The sequence below is a fragment of the Zootoca vivipara genome, chromosome 6 (genome assembly GCF_963506605.1).
Source record: "Zootoca vivipara chromosome 6, rZooViv1.1, whole genome shotgun sequence".
Taxonomy (NCBI): domain Eukaryota; kingdom Metazoa; phylum Chordata; class Lepidosauria; order Squamata; family Lacertidae; genus Zootoca; species Zootoca vivipara.
In genome coordinates this window covers 28,291,877-28,307,919 of record NC_083281.1, presented here as the reverse complement: position 1 = coordinate 28,307,919, position 16,043 = coordinate 28,291,877, and the positions used below count along the sequence as shown (strand labels likewise).

The following is a 16,043-nucleotide window of genomic DNA, read 5'->3' as shown; positions in this document are numbered from 1 at the left end:
CAACTGTAAGTACGCACATGAGTGCGAGAAATGCCTCGGCCAGCACCCGGGTACGTCCTGTTTTAAGGGGAGGCAGCCCTTTCGGGGCGGTAGGGGTGTCGGCTCAAACACAGCTACCAGGAACTCCCAGGGACCCGCACAGGGATCGGCCGCCAGCCAGAACAGATACTAACCTGTCCCTATCACTGGCTGCTTCACCCATAAAACTCCCCCCGCTGCGGGCCTTATTAAACGTCTATCCTAATTCCAGCGCCTCCTCGTATATCTGGGAAGGTTTTTCTCAAGGTTTTAGAATCCCGGTGCTTACCCCGCCTCTATCAGGCACCCCGAATAACCAAAAATCTATACGCGAGAGGCCAGATATAGCAATCAAGAAAATTAATAAAGAAATCGCGGCGGGGCGAGTAGCTGGTCCTTTTCTAACCCCCCCCATCCCAGGGCTTCACATTTCCCCTCTTGGCATGGTGCCCAAGAAGACCCCGGGCGAATTCAGACTTATTCACAATCTCTCCTTCCCAGTTGGTAAATCAGTAAATGACGGTATCCCAGATGAGCTTTGCACAGTGAAATATGCATCTTTTGACCAGGCTGTTAAGCTTGTCAGGCGATATGGTAAAGGAGCATTGCTGGCCAAATGCGATATCGAGTCAGCGTTTCGACTCTTGCCGGTCCACCCTCAGGACTTCAAGTGGTTGGGGTTTCGGTTTGAGGGTGCGTATTTCATTGACAAAGCCATGCCGATGGGTTGCTCAGTGGCATGCTCGGCTTTTGAGGCCTTCAGCACATTTTTGGACTGGGCCCTCCGCTTTAAGACAGGATTAGCAGGTGTTACACACTATCTTGATGACTTCCTCTTCGTGGGCGGGGCTAATACGGGGGAGTGCGCCGACCTCTTGAAGGCCTTCGCCGCCCTTACGCGGGAGCTGGGGGTGCCACTGGCACATGAAAAAACTGAAGGCCCAACTGCAAAACTAACTTACTTAGGCATCGAATTGGACACGGAGGCCCAATCATCCCGCCTACCCATCGAGAAATTGACGGCTCTTAAGGAATTAATTTCGCAGCTAACTCCCCTGAAAAAAGTTACGCTTAAGCAAATTCAATCCTTACTCGGGCACCTCAATTTTGCGTGTAGGGTTGTACTTCCGGGGCGCCCGTTCTGCCGCCGCCTTGCTAGGCTCACCATAGGTCTCAAACAGCCATATCACAGGGTCCGTTTACCCCGAGGAGTGAAAGCCGATTTAGGGGCTTGGCTTACCTTCTTGGATCACTACAATGGAGTGTCGCTTTGGCAGGACAACCTGAACCTGGGTTCTGATTTCCAGATTCAATCGGATGCAGCCGGGTCCATAGGTTTCGGGGTTTACTTCAGGGGCAGATGGTGCGCTCAGCCTTGGCCAGCCAGTTGGCTGAATTCGGCAGTCACGCGGGACCTGACCTTTCTAGAATTCTTCCCAATAGTGGTGGCGGTACACTTATGGGCCGAGGAATTCAGGAACCGCAGGGTCTGCTTTCGTACCGATAACCAGGCGGTGGTCAGCGTGATTTCTAGGCAATCATCCCGTTCTGACAGAGTGTCGACCCTTTTGCGGGCTTTCGTACTGCACAGTCTGGAGCTAAACATGCACTTCACTGCCAAGTTCGTTCCGGGTGTCGATAATGATGTCGCCGATGCATTGTCTCGTTCACAGATGGACCGCTTCCGCTTGCTGGCACCGGAGGCGCAGCTGTATCCAGAACCGTTCCCGGAATCCCTATGGAGCCTTGGGAACGAGAAATTTTAAAGGGAGTACTTGCATCGGTCGCTCCCTCAACGCTGACCTCTTACGAACGCGCGTGGGCGGATTTCCTAAAATTTAGAGGAAAGGGCTCCCCACCGGCACCTGTAGGCCCCCCCACGGAGCATGAGGTCATGCAATATGTGGTTCACCTAAGGGAGTTGGGCCGCGCGGCCAGGACACTTAACACGCACGCTGCGGCGATCTCATTCTTCTGCAAGTTGCTGTACTCCAAGGACCCTTGCAATAACTTTCACCTACGCAGGGCCATGGAAGGCTGGCGCAGGCTACAGCCGCCGGCGGCCGACAACAGGAGACCCATTACTTTAGACCTGTTGTGCAGCATCCACAGCCAATTGGCATCCATTTGCTGGTCCCCTTATGAAGCAAGCCTGTTTTCCGCAGCCTTCTCCCTGGCATTCTTTGGGGCCCTCAGAGTGGGAGAAGTAGTATTCGAGGACCACCCTAATGGATCCTCCCGGGGGATCAGGATGCAGGATGTATCCTTATCTAGCTCCTTGGCAGTACTTCACATCCGTCGTTCAAAAACAGATCAGCAAGGGTTAGGGGCCACTATTCGCCTCCCAGCATCAGGCGCTCAAGGCCCTTGTCCTGTGAGGGATCTAAAAAACTTTCTATATCTGAGACCGGCTGGCACAGAGCCACTGTTGATCCACCAGGACAGTTCTAGGCTCACGCGCGCTCAGTTCACACGGGTTCTTCGCAAGGCCCTCTCATTTTGTGGCGTTGACCCAGGCCAGTTTTCAGCCCATTCGTTCCGTATTGGCGCAGCAACCTCCGCGATGCACTTGGGACTGTCGGTTGAAAGGATTCAGGAATTAGGAAGGTGGAAGTCCAATGCCTATAAAGGATACTTGCGCCCCACCTCTTAGCCGCCAGCCATGGGAAGGGAAAGTCCAACGCGTGTAAAACAGTTAGCGCCCCCCCCCCCCCGCTTAGCCTCAGGCCTTACTTACCCACGGTATTCTGATCCCCCGTCTTTCGATGTTTCCTTTCCAGGTGGGCGCTGCATCAATGTGTGGATTGCAGGTCACAGCATTGTGCATTGGGCCAGAGAAAGGGCAATTGAAACCGGTCTCGGGAGTAACCTCGGCCTCCCAGAAAATGTCAAAGTATCGTGGATTGCCAGGCGTGGAATGCGGTGGAAAGAGCTTCTCCCCGCAGTCCTGGCGAAGGCTGCTTCAGTTGGCCCCCCCCATGCGCTGCTCATACAGTTGGGGGAGAATGATTTGGCGTGTCGAAACGCAGTAGAATTGAAATGGAATATTTGGGAGGACTTTGACAAGCTGCTGGCCTCCTTCCCTGGGATGACGTTGCTGTGGTCCGCCTTGTTGCAGAGGCGTGTTTGGCGTGACGGGCTTTGCCCAAAGGCTTTGAACAGAACCAGGAGGTTATTGAATTCATTTGTATTGCGCAGGGTCCTTGAGTTGAATGGGCAGATAATTTCCCACCCAGAGCTGGTGCGCACTGAAGCAGCCCTTTATCGTAACGACGGAATACACCTTTCGCCCCGGGGGAATGACATCTGGTTAGGCAACATAATTAGGGGGTTGGAACATTGGTTGCGGGTGTGAGCGTATTGGCGGCGAGCCTTTGGGGCTCGAGTGGCGGTTAGGCATTGGAAATTTCGCATAAATAAGGTATGGGGGGCAGATCACGTCATCCTCTGCCCGCAATTGGAGATTTAATCCCGTTAAAGGGGTTCCGGGGGCGGTAGCTTTGTCCTGGGCCTACGGAGGTCAGGGCCTTAGAGCACCCCCCAACGGTGGCCACAGGAGGTGTCTCGGTAGATATATATCACCGGGCTCCTTTCTGGTGGTTAATTTCTCCCGGACTGTAACACACGGGTTGCAGTCGGATATAATCGGTTAGGGTCCAATGCCTAAGCCAATACCGCTCAACATCCTTAACCAATAAAGTTGTGGCCTTTTCACCCACTTTAAACTTAACTTCCTGTGTCTTGTCTCTTATTTCGGGTTGGGGAGGGACATTGCCACACAAAACCACTTCCGTGTCTCGCGGAGGTGGCGTTGTGGGCAGGGACCGACCCAACCTTCGCGAGAGGCTGTGTACTCAGCCTTCTCGCGAGATGGGGTTCCTGCCTCCGTCACACCCGGATGGCCAATAGGGCCGGCTGGGAGGCGGAGCTTTGCCCGCGTTTAAATCGGGGCGGAGGCGGGAACTCTGCCTCTCTTCTCCCCGGTAGCCAGAGCAATCGGATCACCCACCCACCCCCCCTTTTAGGTTAGGCGAGCAGGCAGGCTAGGCCGACGCTGCTATGGACTTTGTTGGTCGCCTTGGTTGGCTGGGGGGCCGGGTAGGACTTTTTCCACTTGGATTAGCCAAACTGGTTTTTTCGCCTACCTCATAGCATGTCGTCACAACTTGGTTTGGCGGTTAGGCATTGGAAATTTCGCATAAATAAGGTATGGGGGGCAGATCACGTCATCCTCTGCCCGCAATTGGAGATTTAATCCCGTTAAAGGGGTTCCGGGGGCGGTAGCTTTGTCCTGGGCCTACGGAGGTCAGGGCCTTAGAGCACCCCCCAACGGTGGCCACAGGAGGTGTCTCGGTAGATATATATCACCGGGCTCCTTTCTGGTGGTTAATTTCTCCCGGACTGTAACACACGGGTTGCAGTCGGATATAATCGGTTAGGGTCCAATGCCTAAGCCAATACCGCTCAACATCCTTAACCAATAAAGTTGTGGCCTTTTCACCCACTTTAAACTTAACTTCCTGTGTCTTGTCTCTTATTTCGGGTTGGGGAGGGACATTCAGAAAGATGACAAAGTTGATCCCAGACCAGCTTCCTTGGGGAGAGCATTCCACAGTAGTGGGGACACCACAGAAAATACTCAGTATTGATCCAGAGTAGACTCCAATGTATAGTTAGCAGAGTAACAACTTAAACACGTTGCAGGATTCCCACAAAACAGACTAGAGGCAATTGTATTTCATCCAGCAGAGCTTTACTGCTACTGAAGGCAAACGAGCGTAATGGTCACAAATCCAATACATTCAGGATTGGCACTGTCCATAAGAAATCCAGTTGCAGCAGACTTAATTTAAACTTACAATAACTTATAATAAGTCTAAACCTTAACACTATATATAGTACAGAACACCACACCAGAAGGAAGAGAGATAGAAAGAGAAAGCGAGGGCCCAGGCTCCTTCTGGCCTATTATTATAGTCAGCATGACCTTGACTGAAAGAGATAACAGAACCAGTGTAAACCAGCTGTACTCAGCTTCCCTGAAGGAATAACCCAAACATCATGAACCTTTTGCTTGTTTCTTTCACACAGAGAAGCTTGAATTAAGTAGAATAGGAAAGATCTCTACACATCAGATCAATACTTTCTGCACTAAGAAATGCAAACTGACAATTCTCTCATTGCCACTCTCCAAACATCTTTTGGAGGGAGCACATAGAGAAGGGCCTTAAATGTCAACCTCAGGATTGGGTAGTTCATATGGTGAAAAAGTGGTCCTTGAGGTCCCAAGTAAGCCATGCAAGGCTTCAGAGGTCAAAAACAACCCTTTGAGTTGGGTTTGAAACTGACTGGAAGCCAGAACTGCAGTTGTGTGTTCCTCTATCTGTCTGAAAAGCAGAATAACTTACCTGAGCATGTTTCTTGAACCAAGTACCACCATCAGTTTTACGATGGGAAGGAGGGAGGAGGCAGTGACGGCCATCAACTCAGATGGCTTTCAAAAAGGCCCCATCCAGCAAGCTGATCATATGTTCTAATGGGGATGTTGGACATCAAATGGCACTTTTCACTTGTGCCTCTTTTTCACCCACTTCCATCCAGGTACCACTGGCCAGCGGCTCCCAGCTTTAGGTATGTGGATGTCTTCCCGCCGCAGTCTCCTGCCTTCACCTTGATGGGCCTGCGCCCAAACACCATCTACAATGTCTCCGTCAATGCCCGCAATGCCCTTGGTGAAAGTGACTTTGCTGATGGTGGGGCAGGACTGAGTGTCACCACTACAGGTAAAGAGCACCTTGCTGCTTAGCAAGGATGGAGCCAGCGCAAGGGTGTGGCTATTAAAGGTCACATTCAATCACACTTTTGCTGCGTGAGTATACTTGTGCGTAGGCACCTCCTTAGAAGCTTTCAACCATTTAGTAGAGTTTCTGGAAGCAGAACTGAAGCTACACCTTGAGAAGAAATACTCAGAGATGCCGTGAAACTCAGTCAAGTGATTTATTGCTTGACCTGTCACAAACGCATCACGGTAGCACTGTTTACAATCCCTATAGCAACAGCTGTAATGACATAAGTTTCAGCCCCTCTTTCTCTTTAGCAACGATGTAGGCAGACACAGTCTATCAGCAGTCATGATGCAGCAGTTGCAGATAGCACTTGTTGGTCAGTCGTCTGCAAAAAGTGAAAATGGAAGTCCTCCTTTTATTGGCACTTCAAGCTGAAGCTGCGCATGCTCTGAGTGCCCCTCCCACTTTCTGGATGAATGATTCCCTAACAGTGCCTTGCACTTCAAGAAGCAATAGGCAGCGCTGTGTAGTTGGCTGAGCATTGCATTAGGACCGGAGAGATCCAGGTTCAAATCTCTGTCCAGTAATCAATTTCTGGCCTCGCGCCAGTTGCTCTCTCAATCTTGCTTGCCTCTCGTGGTTGCTGCGAGGATAACAAAATGGGAGGGGGCGGAGAGGGAGTTAGGTAAACTACTCTGAGTTCCTAAAGGAAAGTATAAGCTTGTACTGGTAATAAGTGAGAAACAGAGTGGCAAAATGATCCTGGATTAACTGTTATGCTAAGCATGCTCTAGAGCTGGGTAACAGCAACGGGTTAGCAGTGACTCAAGGACTTGAAAGTGGCAGATTCCTGTGATTTCCATTCTTTCCCCCCTGAATGTATGGGATTTTGCTTCCTGACCCAGCCTATAGCATCACATTGAGATGACCTTCCTTGTATCAGGCAAATTGTCCCCGTTCTGATGCTATCAGAATCTGGATGCTAGGTTCCATCGTGGTTTAATGTGTTCTCTTCTAGGGAGTGAGGAAGAAACAATTGACAGAGAACCCAAAACGCCATCTCTACCTGAACCAGGTACAAAAATGTTAACAACTGGTAGAGCTGAAGTCCATGTTGTTGAGAGAGCCATTTCCTGCTGTGGTGCTCTCTGCCTTGATGCTCTGTTGCAGTCAGGGCTGAATGTATGGATAGCTCAGTTGGTTAGAGTGGTGCTGGTAACACCAAGGTTGCAGGTTCAATCCCTGTAAGGGACAAGCTGCATAGTCCTGCATAGCCGGGGGTTGGACTGGATGATCCTTAGGGTACCTTCCAACTCTAGTTATCTATTAATAATTGCTGAATTGCTCAAGTCAAAATGTCAGTGTGTGACACAGCAGTCAGTATCCCAACAACCAGTGTGTTCCTTGAAACAGCAACGATGCAAACCTATGTTTCTAGTCTACAGAGACAGGTTTGCTGTACAATGGTAATACACAGGAATATTTTGGAATGCAGAGGGAGCCTGAGTGAGTGAAGAGGTTAGTGGCTGAAGCCTGAGCCCTGTGATGTCCCCAGTGTTTAGTATAGAAGCAGAACAATAGAAAATCTGCAAAGACACAATGCTGATATTTTCCCAGGTCTTCTCTCTCCCTCTCCCTGCAATTTGGATTTTGCTTTCGGTTTCATTTTGGCACCGATTACAAACAGCTTTGATTGTCGATTGCATATGGCTTCTGGCACATTTAGTTTATTGCACAATGAATGTGTAAAAGTTTCCATTTGATGTGCACGCTCCATCGATATGCTCGAGGGGGTGAGCCTGTTGCAGGGATATTGCATTTCCCAGGCCCTCTTCAATCTTTTATACTGGTTGCTTTTGCCAGAGAATAGATCAATGGTTGATCAGAGTCTACTGTGCGGGATGTGGAAATGCAAGTATGTTGGGTAGGTCTGCCAGTGTTTTCATCAGCACCTGCTCCTCTCCCCCCAGGCAGTCATGGGAACCGTAGACATTAGCAAGTGATAATACTCCGTTACTGTGTAAAATGCCATGTGACGATTTCTGTAGGTCATGCACAGATTAAAAGCACAGAAGCAGGCCACACCAGATTGTGTGGTCAGTTGGCAAACCTCCTTGCTGCCACCAGCTGGAAACGTTTTTTTAACGATAAACCAGTCATTAGTCAATTACCACCAGGAATGCATGAATCTGTCAATTTTGGTTTCTCTCAGTTTCTCATTTTTCTGACCCTAAATATACTTCTCCACCTTTCTGCAGGCATTTGAGATTTTTCTAAAAAATACTGAATCCCACGTGAAAACATGTAAGGGTTTCAGTGCAAATTTCTCATAGGGTTGCCATATGTCCTCTTTTTCCGGGACACGTCCTCTTTTTCACGGGTGTGTAAATTGAAAGTCATCACAGCAATCCATAGTTAAAAGTAGAAGTTGGCAAATGTGTCCTCTTTTTGGCTCTTCGAAATACGGCAACCCTAGCAAGCATATTTTTTGAATGCGGTTTTAACCAGCCTACACATCTTTGCCAGTGATTTCCCCCAACACAATGCATTTTGTATGTGCTTTCATGAATATATGCATTTATATGCACACTTTTCTATAATATATCGTTTTGGTATGCAGGCAGTTTCTCACTGAAATGCAAATGAAATCAAAATTCTCTCTCTTCCCCACTTGTATCACTTAGCACATTATCACACCACTGCAAACCAGTGTAGTTTTAATTTCCCTTAAGAAAAAAAGAGAGCTTTTCTTTCAAACCTGTGCCCTCTCCCTCTCCTCAGCTGGAGTATATGAGACACTCAGGTTTTGGGGGAAGAGGGGCAGGCAGCAGGAAGGCTGCAGTAAAACTATTCCCAGGGCCATCACATGACAATGGGACACCTCTGCCTTCTCCCATCCTCCTCCATCCCTCCTGAGTCATGTCTCATGGTACAGCCGGCCCTAACAATTCTGTCCAAATCTGCTGTTCACAGCAAAGGCTATTGTGGGATTAATCTTGACTTTCAAGAATCTGGAAGGAGATTCTAACTGTTGGGTGGGGGAGTTTTAAGATTTTGGGGTCCTTTCTCCTGATTGCAGTAGGAGGAGGATTGCATGGCGGTGGCGAGGGAGGTCCTTTCCTCTGTGCCCTCACCTTTTAAACTTTTTCATTCTTCCCCAGTGAGCCCTTTGCTGCCTCTTCCTCTTGTTGGGCTCCTCAGCGCCTTAGGGGTTCTTCTGATAGTTTCCAACTTGTCCTTCCTGGGCTGTTTACTCTGCCGGCGACAGGTCCGAACCCTCAAAGGTAAGCAGACCCATAGCTCACTACTAAGGAATGGGGCATGGGGAGATTCACACTGTCTGCTCTGCGTAAGAGCCCTGGAAACACTGGGCACTGAAGGTAAATTCAGAATCATTGGATGGCTCTCCAGTTCTAATAACATGAAAGAGGTTTTTGCTCCCTATCCGCATTTTTCACGCCATTGTATAATTTTATACACCTCTGTCATGTCCCACCTAAGTAGCAAGGAGAGAATTTGTCCATTTCAGGTTCTCTACATTTCTCATTTTCTTGTGATGTCATTTTAAAGCCCCAATGTTAATTCATCAACATTTTAGTGTGAAATTATACTACTGTGTTTCTCCAAAAATAAGACACCGTCTTATATTTATTTTTCCTAAAAAAACAAAAAACAAAACACCATGGCTTATTTTCAGGGGATGTCTTATTTTTTTTAATTAAGTATGGTACAGTTTAACCTACAACAGGGGTCAGCAAACTTTTTCAGCAGGGGGCCGGTCCACTGTCCCTCAGACCTTGTGGGGGGCGGACTATATTTTGGAAAAAAAATATGAACGAATTCCTATGCCCCACAAATAACCCAGAGATGCATTTTAAATATAATGACACATTCTACTTATGTAAAAACACCAGGCAGGCCCCACAAATAACCCAGAGATGCATTTTAAATAAAAGGACACATTCTACTCATGTAAAAACACGCTGATTCCCGTCCCGTCCATGGGCCGGATTTAGAAGGCGATTGGGCCGCATCTGGCCCCCGGGCCTTAGTTTGGGGACCCCTGACCTACAAGGTTAAACTGCCTATCACTATGGCTTATTTTTGGAGTATGGCTTATATTCCTTGAATGCTTAAACATCCTGCTATGGCTTATTTCATGGCTGCATTTTATTTTCGGAGAAACAGGGCAATAGACACCCGTGTTTACGCATCTTGTTCCCGAGATACACATATTTGCAAAGGAATTTCCCCTAAAATAATACATCTGTTCTTTTCACGGATATATGCATTATGCACACACTTTGCATCAGTACATGCATTTTTGTACACATGCCCTGCATAGTGTATTGCAAAAGCCAGAGAATGGTGAATGTCAAAGAATGACTACATTTTGCTTTGGGATAATTTCAGAAAGTGTGAATTAGTTGGGTTGACCTTTAGATGCAAATTGAATCCAATTTCTCCCCATCCATTTCCCTTATGCGCATTTTCTCTAAACTCACCCCCTTCCCCCTAATGTTGTAACTTTTTCTGACTGGGGAGATACTCCTTGCACAATGTTGGACTCCATTGACTCCCACCCACCACCTGCCTTTGTATGATCCTTCTTTTGTTTCTCTCTCTCCTTGCAGTTGATGGAACCCAAGAAGAAGTCAAGTAAGTGTTAACTGGGAAGGAGGGAAGGAGTCCATAGGGGGAAAAAAAGGTGCCCACCACTTTCCCCAGTATTATATTTTGCAAATGTAGCAACTGTGAGACTAAGAGCCATCAAGTTGGGAGGGGATGTAGAAGTCATCTAGCCTAACCCCATTGAATTCAGGCTCTGCAATGCAGGATGCAATAGAGCATCCCTGACTAGTGACTGTCAACCTTCTGCTTTAAATGCCTCCAGTGAAGGAGAGCCCACCACCTTTTGAGTCGTGTCCACTTGCTGTGTGTGTCTGGAGGGGCAATGCACTGACCAATTTTCTTTCCTGGTTATGGGGCTGTTAAAGGCCCAGGAGATCTCTCTCCCCTCCCCCCAAAAAAAACTTTTAGGGGAAATCAACTGCTTTGACTACTAGACACCAGTGCTATAGCCTGAAAGGGCTTATAGGGTACCTAGTGGAAGCTAGCGGCTCAATAGGACTCGGAGGTTTGAAGGTGGTGAAACCAACGGAAGGTGGATCCAGAGCCAATGAGAGTTGGAGGTGGAGCTAATGAGAGGAAGAGCCAACCTCTGATTGGTTGTAAGTAAGATGGACAGGCAGGGGCTGACTGAGTGCAGACTGAGATTAGTGAGGCATTCCTCATTCGCCCTAGTTGACCACCCTCCCCAGAATGTTGTTGCTATTTCAGGGGAAAGGTGAGATTTGGGAACAACTACGTAGTGAGCAAGTGGCTGAAACTCGGCACACGGCCAGCACAGCTGGAGGAGCTCAGCTCGGAGGTAAGCACATCTCTCTGGGGCCTGGGAATTGTGGGCACAACATCCAGGTAGCATGTAGGGCCAGAAAAGAACCCAGCCAGGTCTAGTCTTGTGCCTTCAGCAATATCTTCCTTGGCTGAGATTAGTAGGTGATTTTTTTCATGACACAGAGAATATAGAGAGACTGCCTGTTATGGTCTGCAGACCAAGCTGCAGTTGGCGATGCATGGGTGCAGAAGCTGGTACAAAAGGCAGCAACCATGGCAACAAGAGTCCAGGAATACAACAACCACAAAGAAAAACAAATCCATCAGAGGTGGGGGTGGGGAACAGCTCTATCCTTTGTTCCCAGTGCTTCTTTTTAAGTTTGCTGTTTTTTCCCCCAAGGGAGGCAAACTTGACATTGAAACAAGGGCAACTGGATCTGCTCACTGGTAACACCCATTCAACATTAAGGCTTCAGCCCCCCACCCCAAAGTAAATGTTGCAGTGTTGTGCAACAAGGTTGTGTTCAATGTTGGTCCTACTTGGAGTAGACCCATTGAAATTAATGGACATGAGTAATGTAGGCCCATTCATGTCAATGGTTCCATCCTTAGATGGGTACAATGCACAGTCAGTTTTACAGGGACTTCAGAATTCTGCACCAGTCAATCCAATTTCTGCAATAGTGATAATTTATACCAGCCAGTGAAGTTTAGCAGAAATTGTGGGAGGTAATTAAATGTATGAATCTTTGTTACCCACTTGTGTGGGTGTAAATTTAAAATATTTTACTTACAGATTCAAAGGTCTGTTTCATACGTTGTTCAATGCAGCGGCAAGGAGGACACAGGCAAAATACTGTTGGGTGGAAAATGCAGCAAGATAGTTTCATACTAAACATAGTCATCTCCCAATAGGCCAGCCTTCGCCAACCAGGTGCCCTCCAGATGTTTTGGACTACAACTCACATCAACCCAAGCCAGCATGGCAGTGCTGGCTGGGGCTAATGGGAATTGCAGTCCCAAAACATCCAGAGAGTATCAGGTTAGTGAAGGCTGTTGTAGACCATGGTTTCCAGACTCTCCACAATCAGGGTCAACCTTCATAGGAGGGCGAGAAATTTGATGTTGCTCTGGAAAAAAAATCACAGTAGACCTTCTTAGGATTTTGAGCTGCCAACAGGGAATCTGATAGAGGCCTTATCTAATGATTCCTAGTAAAAAATTGCCTAGTACCCAAGAAGTCCCCTATGTGAAGGTTAGATGGCTGGAAGCCACCAAGGGTGTGTGTCAATGGACCTATAGTCCTTTTTCCTGGGAACAGAGCTGGTTGGTTTGTTCTCTCTCTGCAGGGCAGCTCTCCCAAGACAACATCGACCAGCTCTGCGGCTACTGCAAGGCGCTGGTCCCGGCCAGGCCACCACACTGACAGCGAGATGGATGCTAGTGTTACAGGTAGGCAGATAGAATCATAGAGTTGGAAGAGACCACAAGGGCCATCCAGTCCAACTCCCTGCCAAGCAGGAAACACCATCAAAGCATTCTTGACATATGCCTGTCAAGCCTCTGCTTAAAGACCCCCCCCCAAAGAAGGAGACTCTACCACACTCCTTGGTAGCAAATTCCACTGCCGAACAGCTCTTACTGTCAGGAAGTTCTTCCTAATGTTTAGGTGGAATCTTCTTTCTTGTAGTTTGAATCCATTGCTCCGTGTCCGCTTCTCTGGAGCAGCAGAAAACAAGCTTTCTCCCTCCTCTATATGACATCCTTTTATATATGACATGTTATTTCTCCTCTGCCCTCTTTCCCCTCGAGGCCATAGTACCATAATCTGGAATCGCAGCAAATCCCAAATATCAGTGCTCTGTTTCAGCACTAGGGTCACATTCCCATCTGGGCAACTTTCCGTGGGCTATGTGTCAGTGGTGGGAGAAGCAGCACATTTAATTTCTGCTGCTGTACATGAGGCTACACACTCTCTTGCTGTCTTCATCCAAACAAGCAAGAGGAATGATCAGAGTTCAAGGATACATTCCAACCAGGCAAAATGCTCAGGGGGGGGGGGAGAAGCAGGACCACTGAGAGGAGGGGCCTGGGGAGAAGTCCAAGGGCTGGGCATATGGCCCCCTATCCTTGCTCTTGAGGAACAATCTCAGGTCCCTGAAGGCAGGCTTCCTTCATCACTGCAGACCCCAATATTGCACCCACAGGGCTTGGTTCTCCAGGTCAGCACGAGTATGAGGAAGTGAGGCTGCCTCGGCAGTATGAAGAAATGAAGCCTCTGTATGAGAGATGGTACCCTCAGGAGGAACCGTGGATTTATGAGTATGCTGTGAGTACCTGGGGAAGAGGCTTAACGGTGGGGGCAGAGTCACAATGGACTCTCCTTCTGAACCACGTCCACAGGACTTGTCCCCTCTTGTATGTTTCATTGTGAGTCATGGATTCGCTTGTTTCCTCCACCTTCCTCATTTAAAAACAGACACCCAAAAGGAAGTCAGAGAGTGGCCCACCTTAGCCCCATAGTGTATATCATACAGGAAGATGCTTTGTATTGAGTTAGCTCCATGTAGCTCAGTGTTGTCTACACTGACTGGCAGCAGCTCACCAGGGTTTCAAGCAGGAGATTCTCCCAGCCCTATCTGGAGATTGAATTTGGGACCTTTCTACCAGCAACCAGATTTGCCCAATGAGAAGAGGAAGTAGACTGGCAGCTGCTGGACTGGTAGAAAAAAGGACCCCACAAACCTTTTTTCAGATTGAAAAACAAGTTCTGGAACATAGAAAGCTGCCTTATACTGAGTCAGACCAGTACTGCCTACTCTGACAGGCAGTGATTCATCTCAGGCAGGTCCTTTTAGCTGGGGTGCCAGGGTGGAGCCTGGGACCTTCTTCACGTAGAATAGTATAGCTCTGCCTCTGAGCTATAGCAGCCCTGCCTCCTTAGGAAGCTGCTTCAGACAGAGTCAGACCAATGATCCATCAACTCAGTATAGTCAGTGCAAGGAATGGGGAGCCTGGCGCCTTCTTGAGGTTGTTGGACTACAGATCCCATCATCCCTGATAATTGACCATGCCAGCTGGGGCTGATGGGAATTGCAGTCCAATAGCATCTGGAGGCCCACAAGTTCCCCATTCTTGGTCTACTACACTGACAGTCAGCCACTCTCGAGGCTTTCAAGCAGGAGTCTTGCCACGTCTTGCCTGGGGATGGCTGGGATTAGAATCCTAGAACTGGAAGGGACCATGAGAGTCATCTAGTCCAACCCCCTGCAATGCAGGATTCATTCGCCCAGTGTGGGGCTCTAACCCACAGCCCTGAGATTAAGAGCCTCACACTCTACCAACTGAGCTATCCCCAGGGATATTTTACCTGCTATATTTTTCTATTTTAGGATTGAACACACAAAGCAGATGCCCTGCCACCAAGCTGTGCCCTTTCTCATTAAAGGAATGGGGGCTGGGGCTTTGGCCTTGATAGATGAGGCCAGAATCCATTTAGCCCAGCTCTTGTTTGTCAACCTGGGCTAACCAGATGCAGGACATGTAGGCAATGGCCTCCTGCTGTTTGGCCTCAGTGGCTGGTGTTCAGAGGCAGAGTGCTTCCACACACGGCGGCTCCATTTAGTCAGAGTGGTGGTGAGTCATTGATACCTCTGGCCTCTACCCATTGGGAAACGGTAGGGAACCTCAGCAGGTCTTTCTTTCCTAATGTCTAGGGTGCTTATCAGCGAAGCAGAAGACCTGTGGATGGCTATGCGGAAGTGACACAGGTCTACGACCCTGTGGCAGATTTTCTGCCCCTGGATGGGGAGCTGCCTTTTGAGCAACGAGGGGAGCTGGTCTGAGCAAAAGCTGCAGCAAGGCTGCTTCTGATCTGTCACCCAGGATTCGAGTCCTTACTCAGCCATGAAGCTTTGCTGGGTGACCCCTTGGGCCAGGCATCGTCTCTCAGCCTAACCTACCTCACAGGGTTGTTGTGAGGATAAAATGAGGAGGGGGGGATAAAGAACCATGCACACCCACCGTGAACTCCTTGGAGGAAAGGTTGCAATAAATAAATCGACCATATATAAAGTGATTTGTTTGTTCGCTATGAATTTGGACACCTTGGAAGATACCGTAACCCTATTTTGGATGATGGCTCTGAGACCGGACAGCAGCTTTTTATCGATGTCTGGATACAATCAGGTGCCATTTTGAATCAAGATGGTGGACTGAAAAGAGACATGCTCAATATTGAGGGGGCCCAGTGTGAGTTGTGTGTGTGTGACCGATGCATTGTCCAGAGGAGGCCACTGCCACCATACCTGGCCTGAGGAGAGAAGGTGCCGCCCTACACATGCCCCCGTCTTCCTTGCTGCTCCTTGGCCCCCTCTACCACCTCCTCAGGGACATGCCACCTTCCTTTTCTTCCCCTGTAGCTTCCCCTTCCAGCAGCTATGGGGGGAATGGGGCAGCAGCAGTGCCACTTCAGCTCCCCTCAGCCTCCCCACACCCCAGAGGTACATTTCAGGAGGATAAGGCCCCACAGCCCTGACTGCTGCTCTCCAGCGGCAGTGGCTTCCTGCCTGACACGGCCCCTGCCTTGCTAGCAGCCTTAGTTGCTCCCTCCACAGACCCTTAGCCTGGCTCCTGGTATTCTTCAGTCGCGGAGAGCTGCCTCTTCCTCTTCCTCTTCCTCCCTGCGTTCGGCCTCCTCCACCCCCTCAACCTTGAGGGGACCCAGTCCCCTGCCAACAAATATTGAGGGGGACAAAGACACCTCGGCCCCATAGAGTTGGCACGCCCATTCAAACCTGCCCTGATTTCAACCACTGATTTCCAAGCTACACTGCGCTTTTG

The 16,043-nt window shown here is 48.9% G+C and overlaps 1 protein-coding gene across 1 annotated transcript in view; it reads left to right on the top strand.

Annotated features, from left to right (window-relative positions):
- The window catches only part of NPHS1 (NPHS1 adhesion molecule, nephrin), a 51,743-nt gene extending 36,697 nt beyond the window's left edge, over positions 1–15,046 (top strand). Inside the window, exons 23-30 of the mRNA XM_060276449.1 lie at positions 5,620–5,801; positions 6,823–6,879; positions 8,966–9,088; positions 10,439–10,463; positions 11,145–11,235; positions 12,551–12,653; positions 13,409–13,530; positions 14,918–15,046. Of these exons, the coding sequence (XP_060132432.1) occupies positions 5,620–5,801; positions 6,823–6,879; positions 8,966–9,088; positions 10,439–10,463; positions 11,145–11,235; positions 12,551–12,653; positions 13,409–13,530; positions 14,918–15,046 (832 nt within the window). The remainder of the gene's footprint in view (positions 1–5,619; positions 5,802–6,822; positions 6,880–8,965; positions 9,089–10,438; positions 10,464–11,144; positions 11,236–12,550; positions 12,654–13,408; positions 13,531–14,917) is intronic.
- The last annotated feature ends 997 nt before the right edge of the window (positions 15,047–16,043 follow it).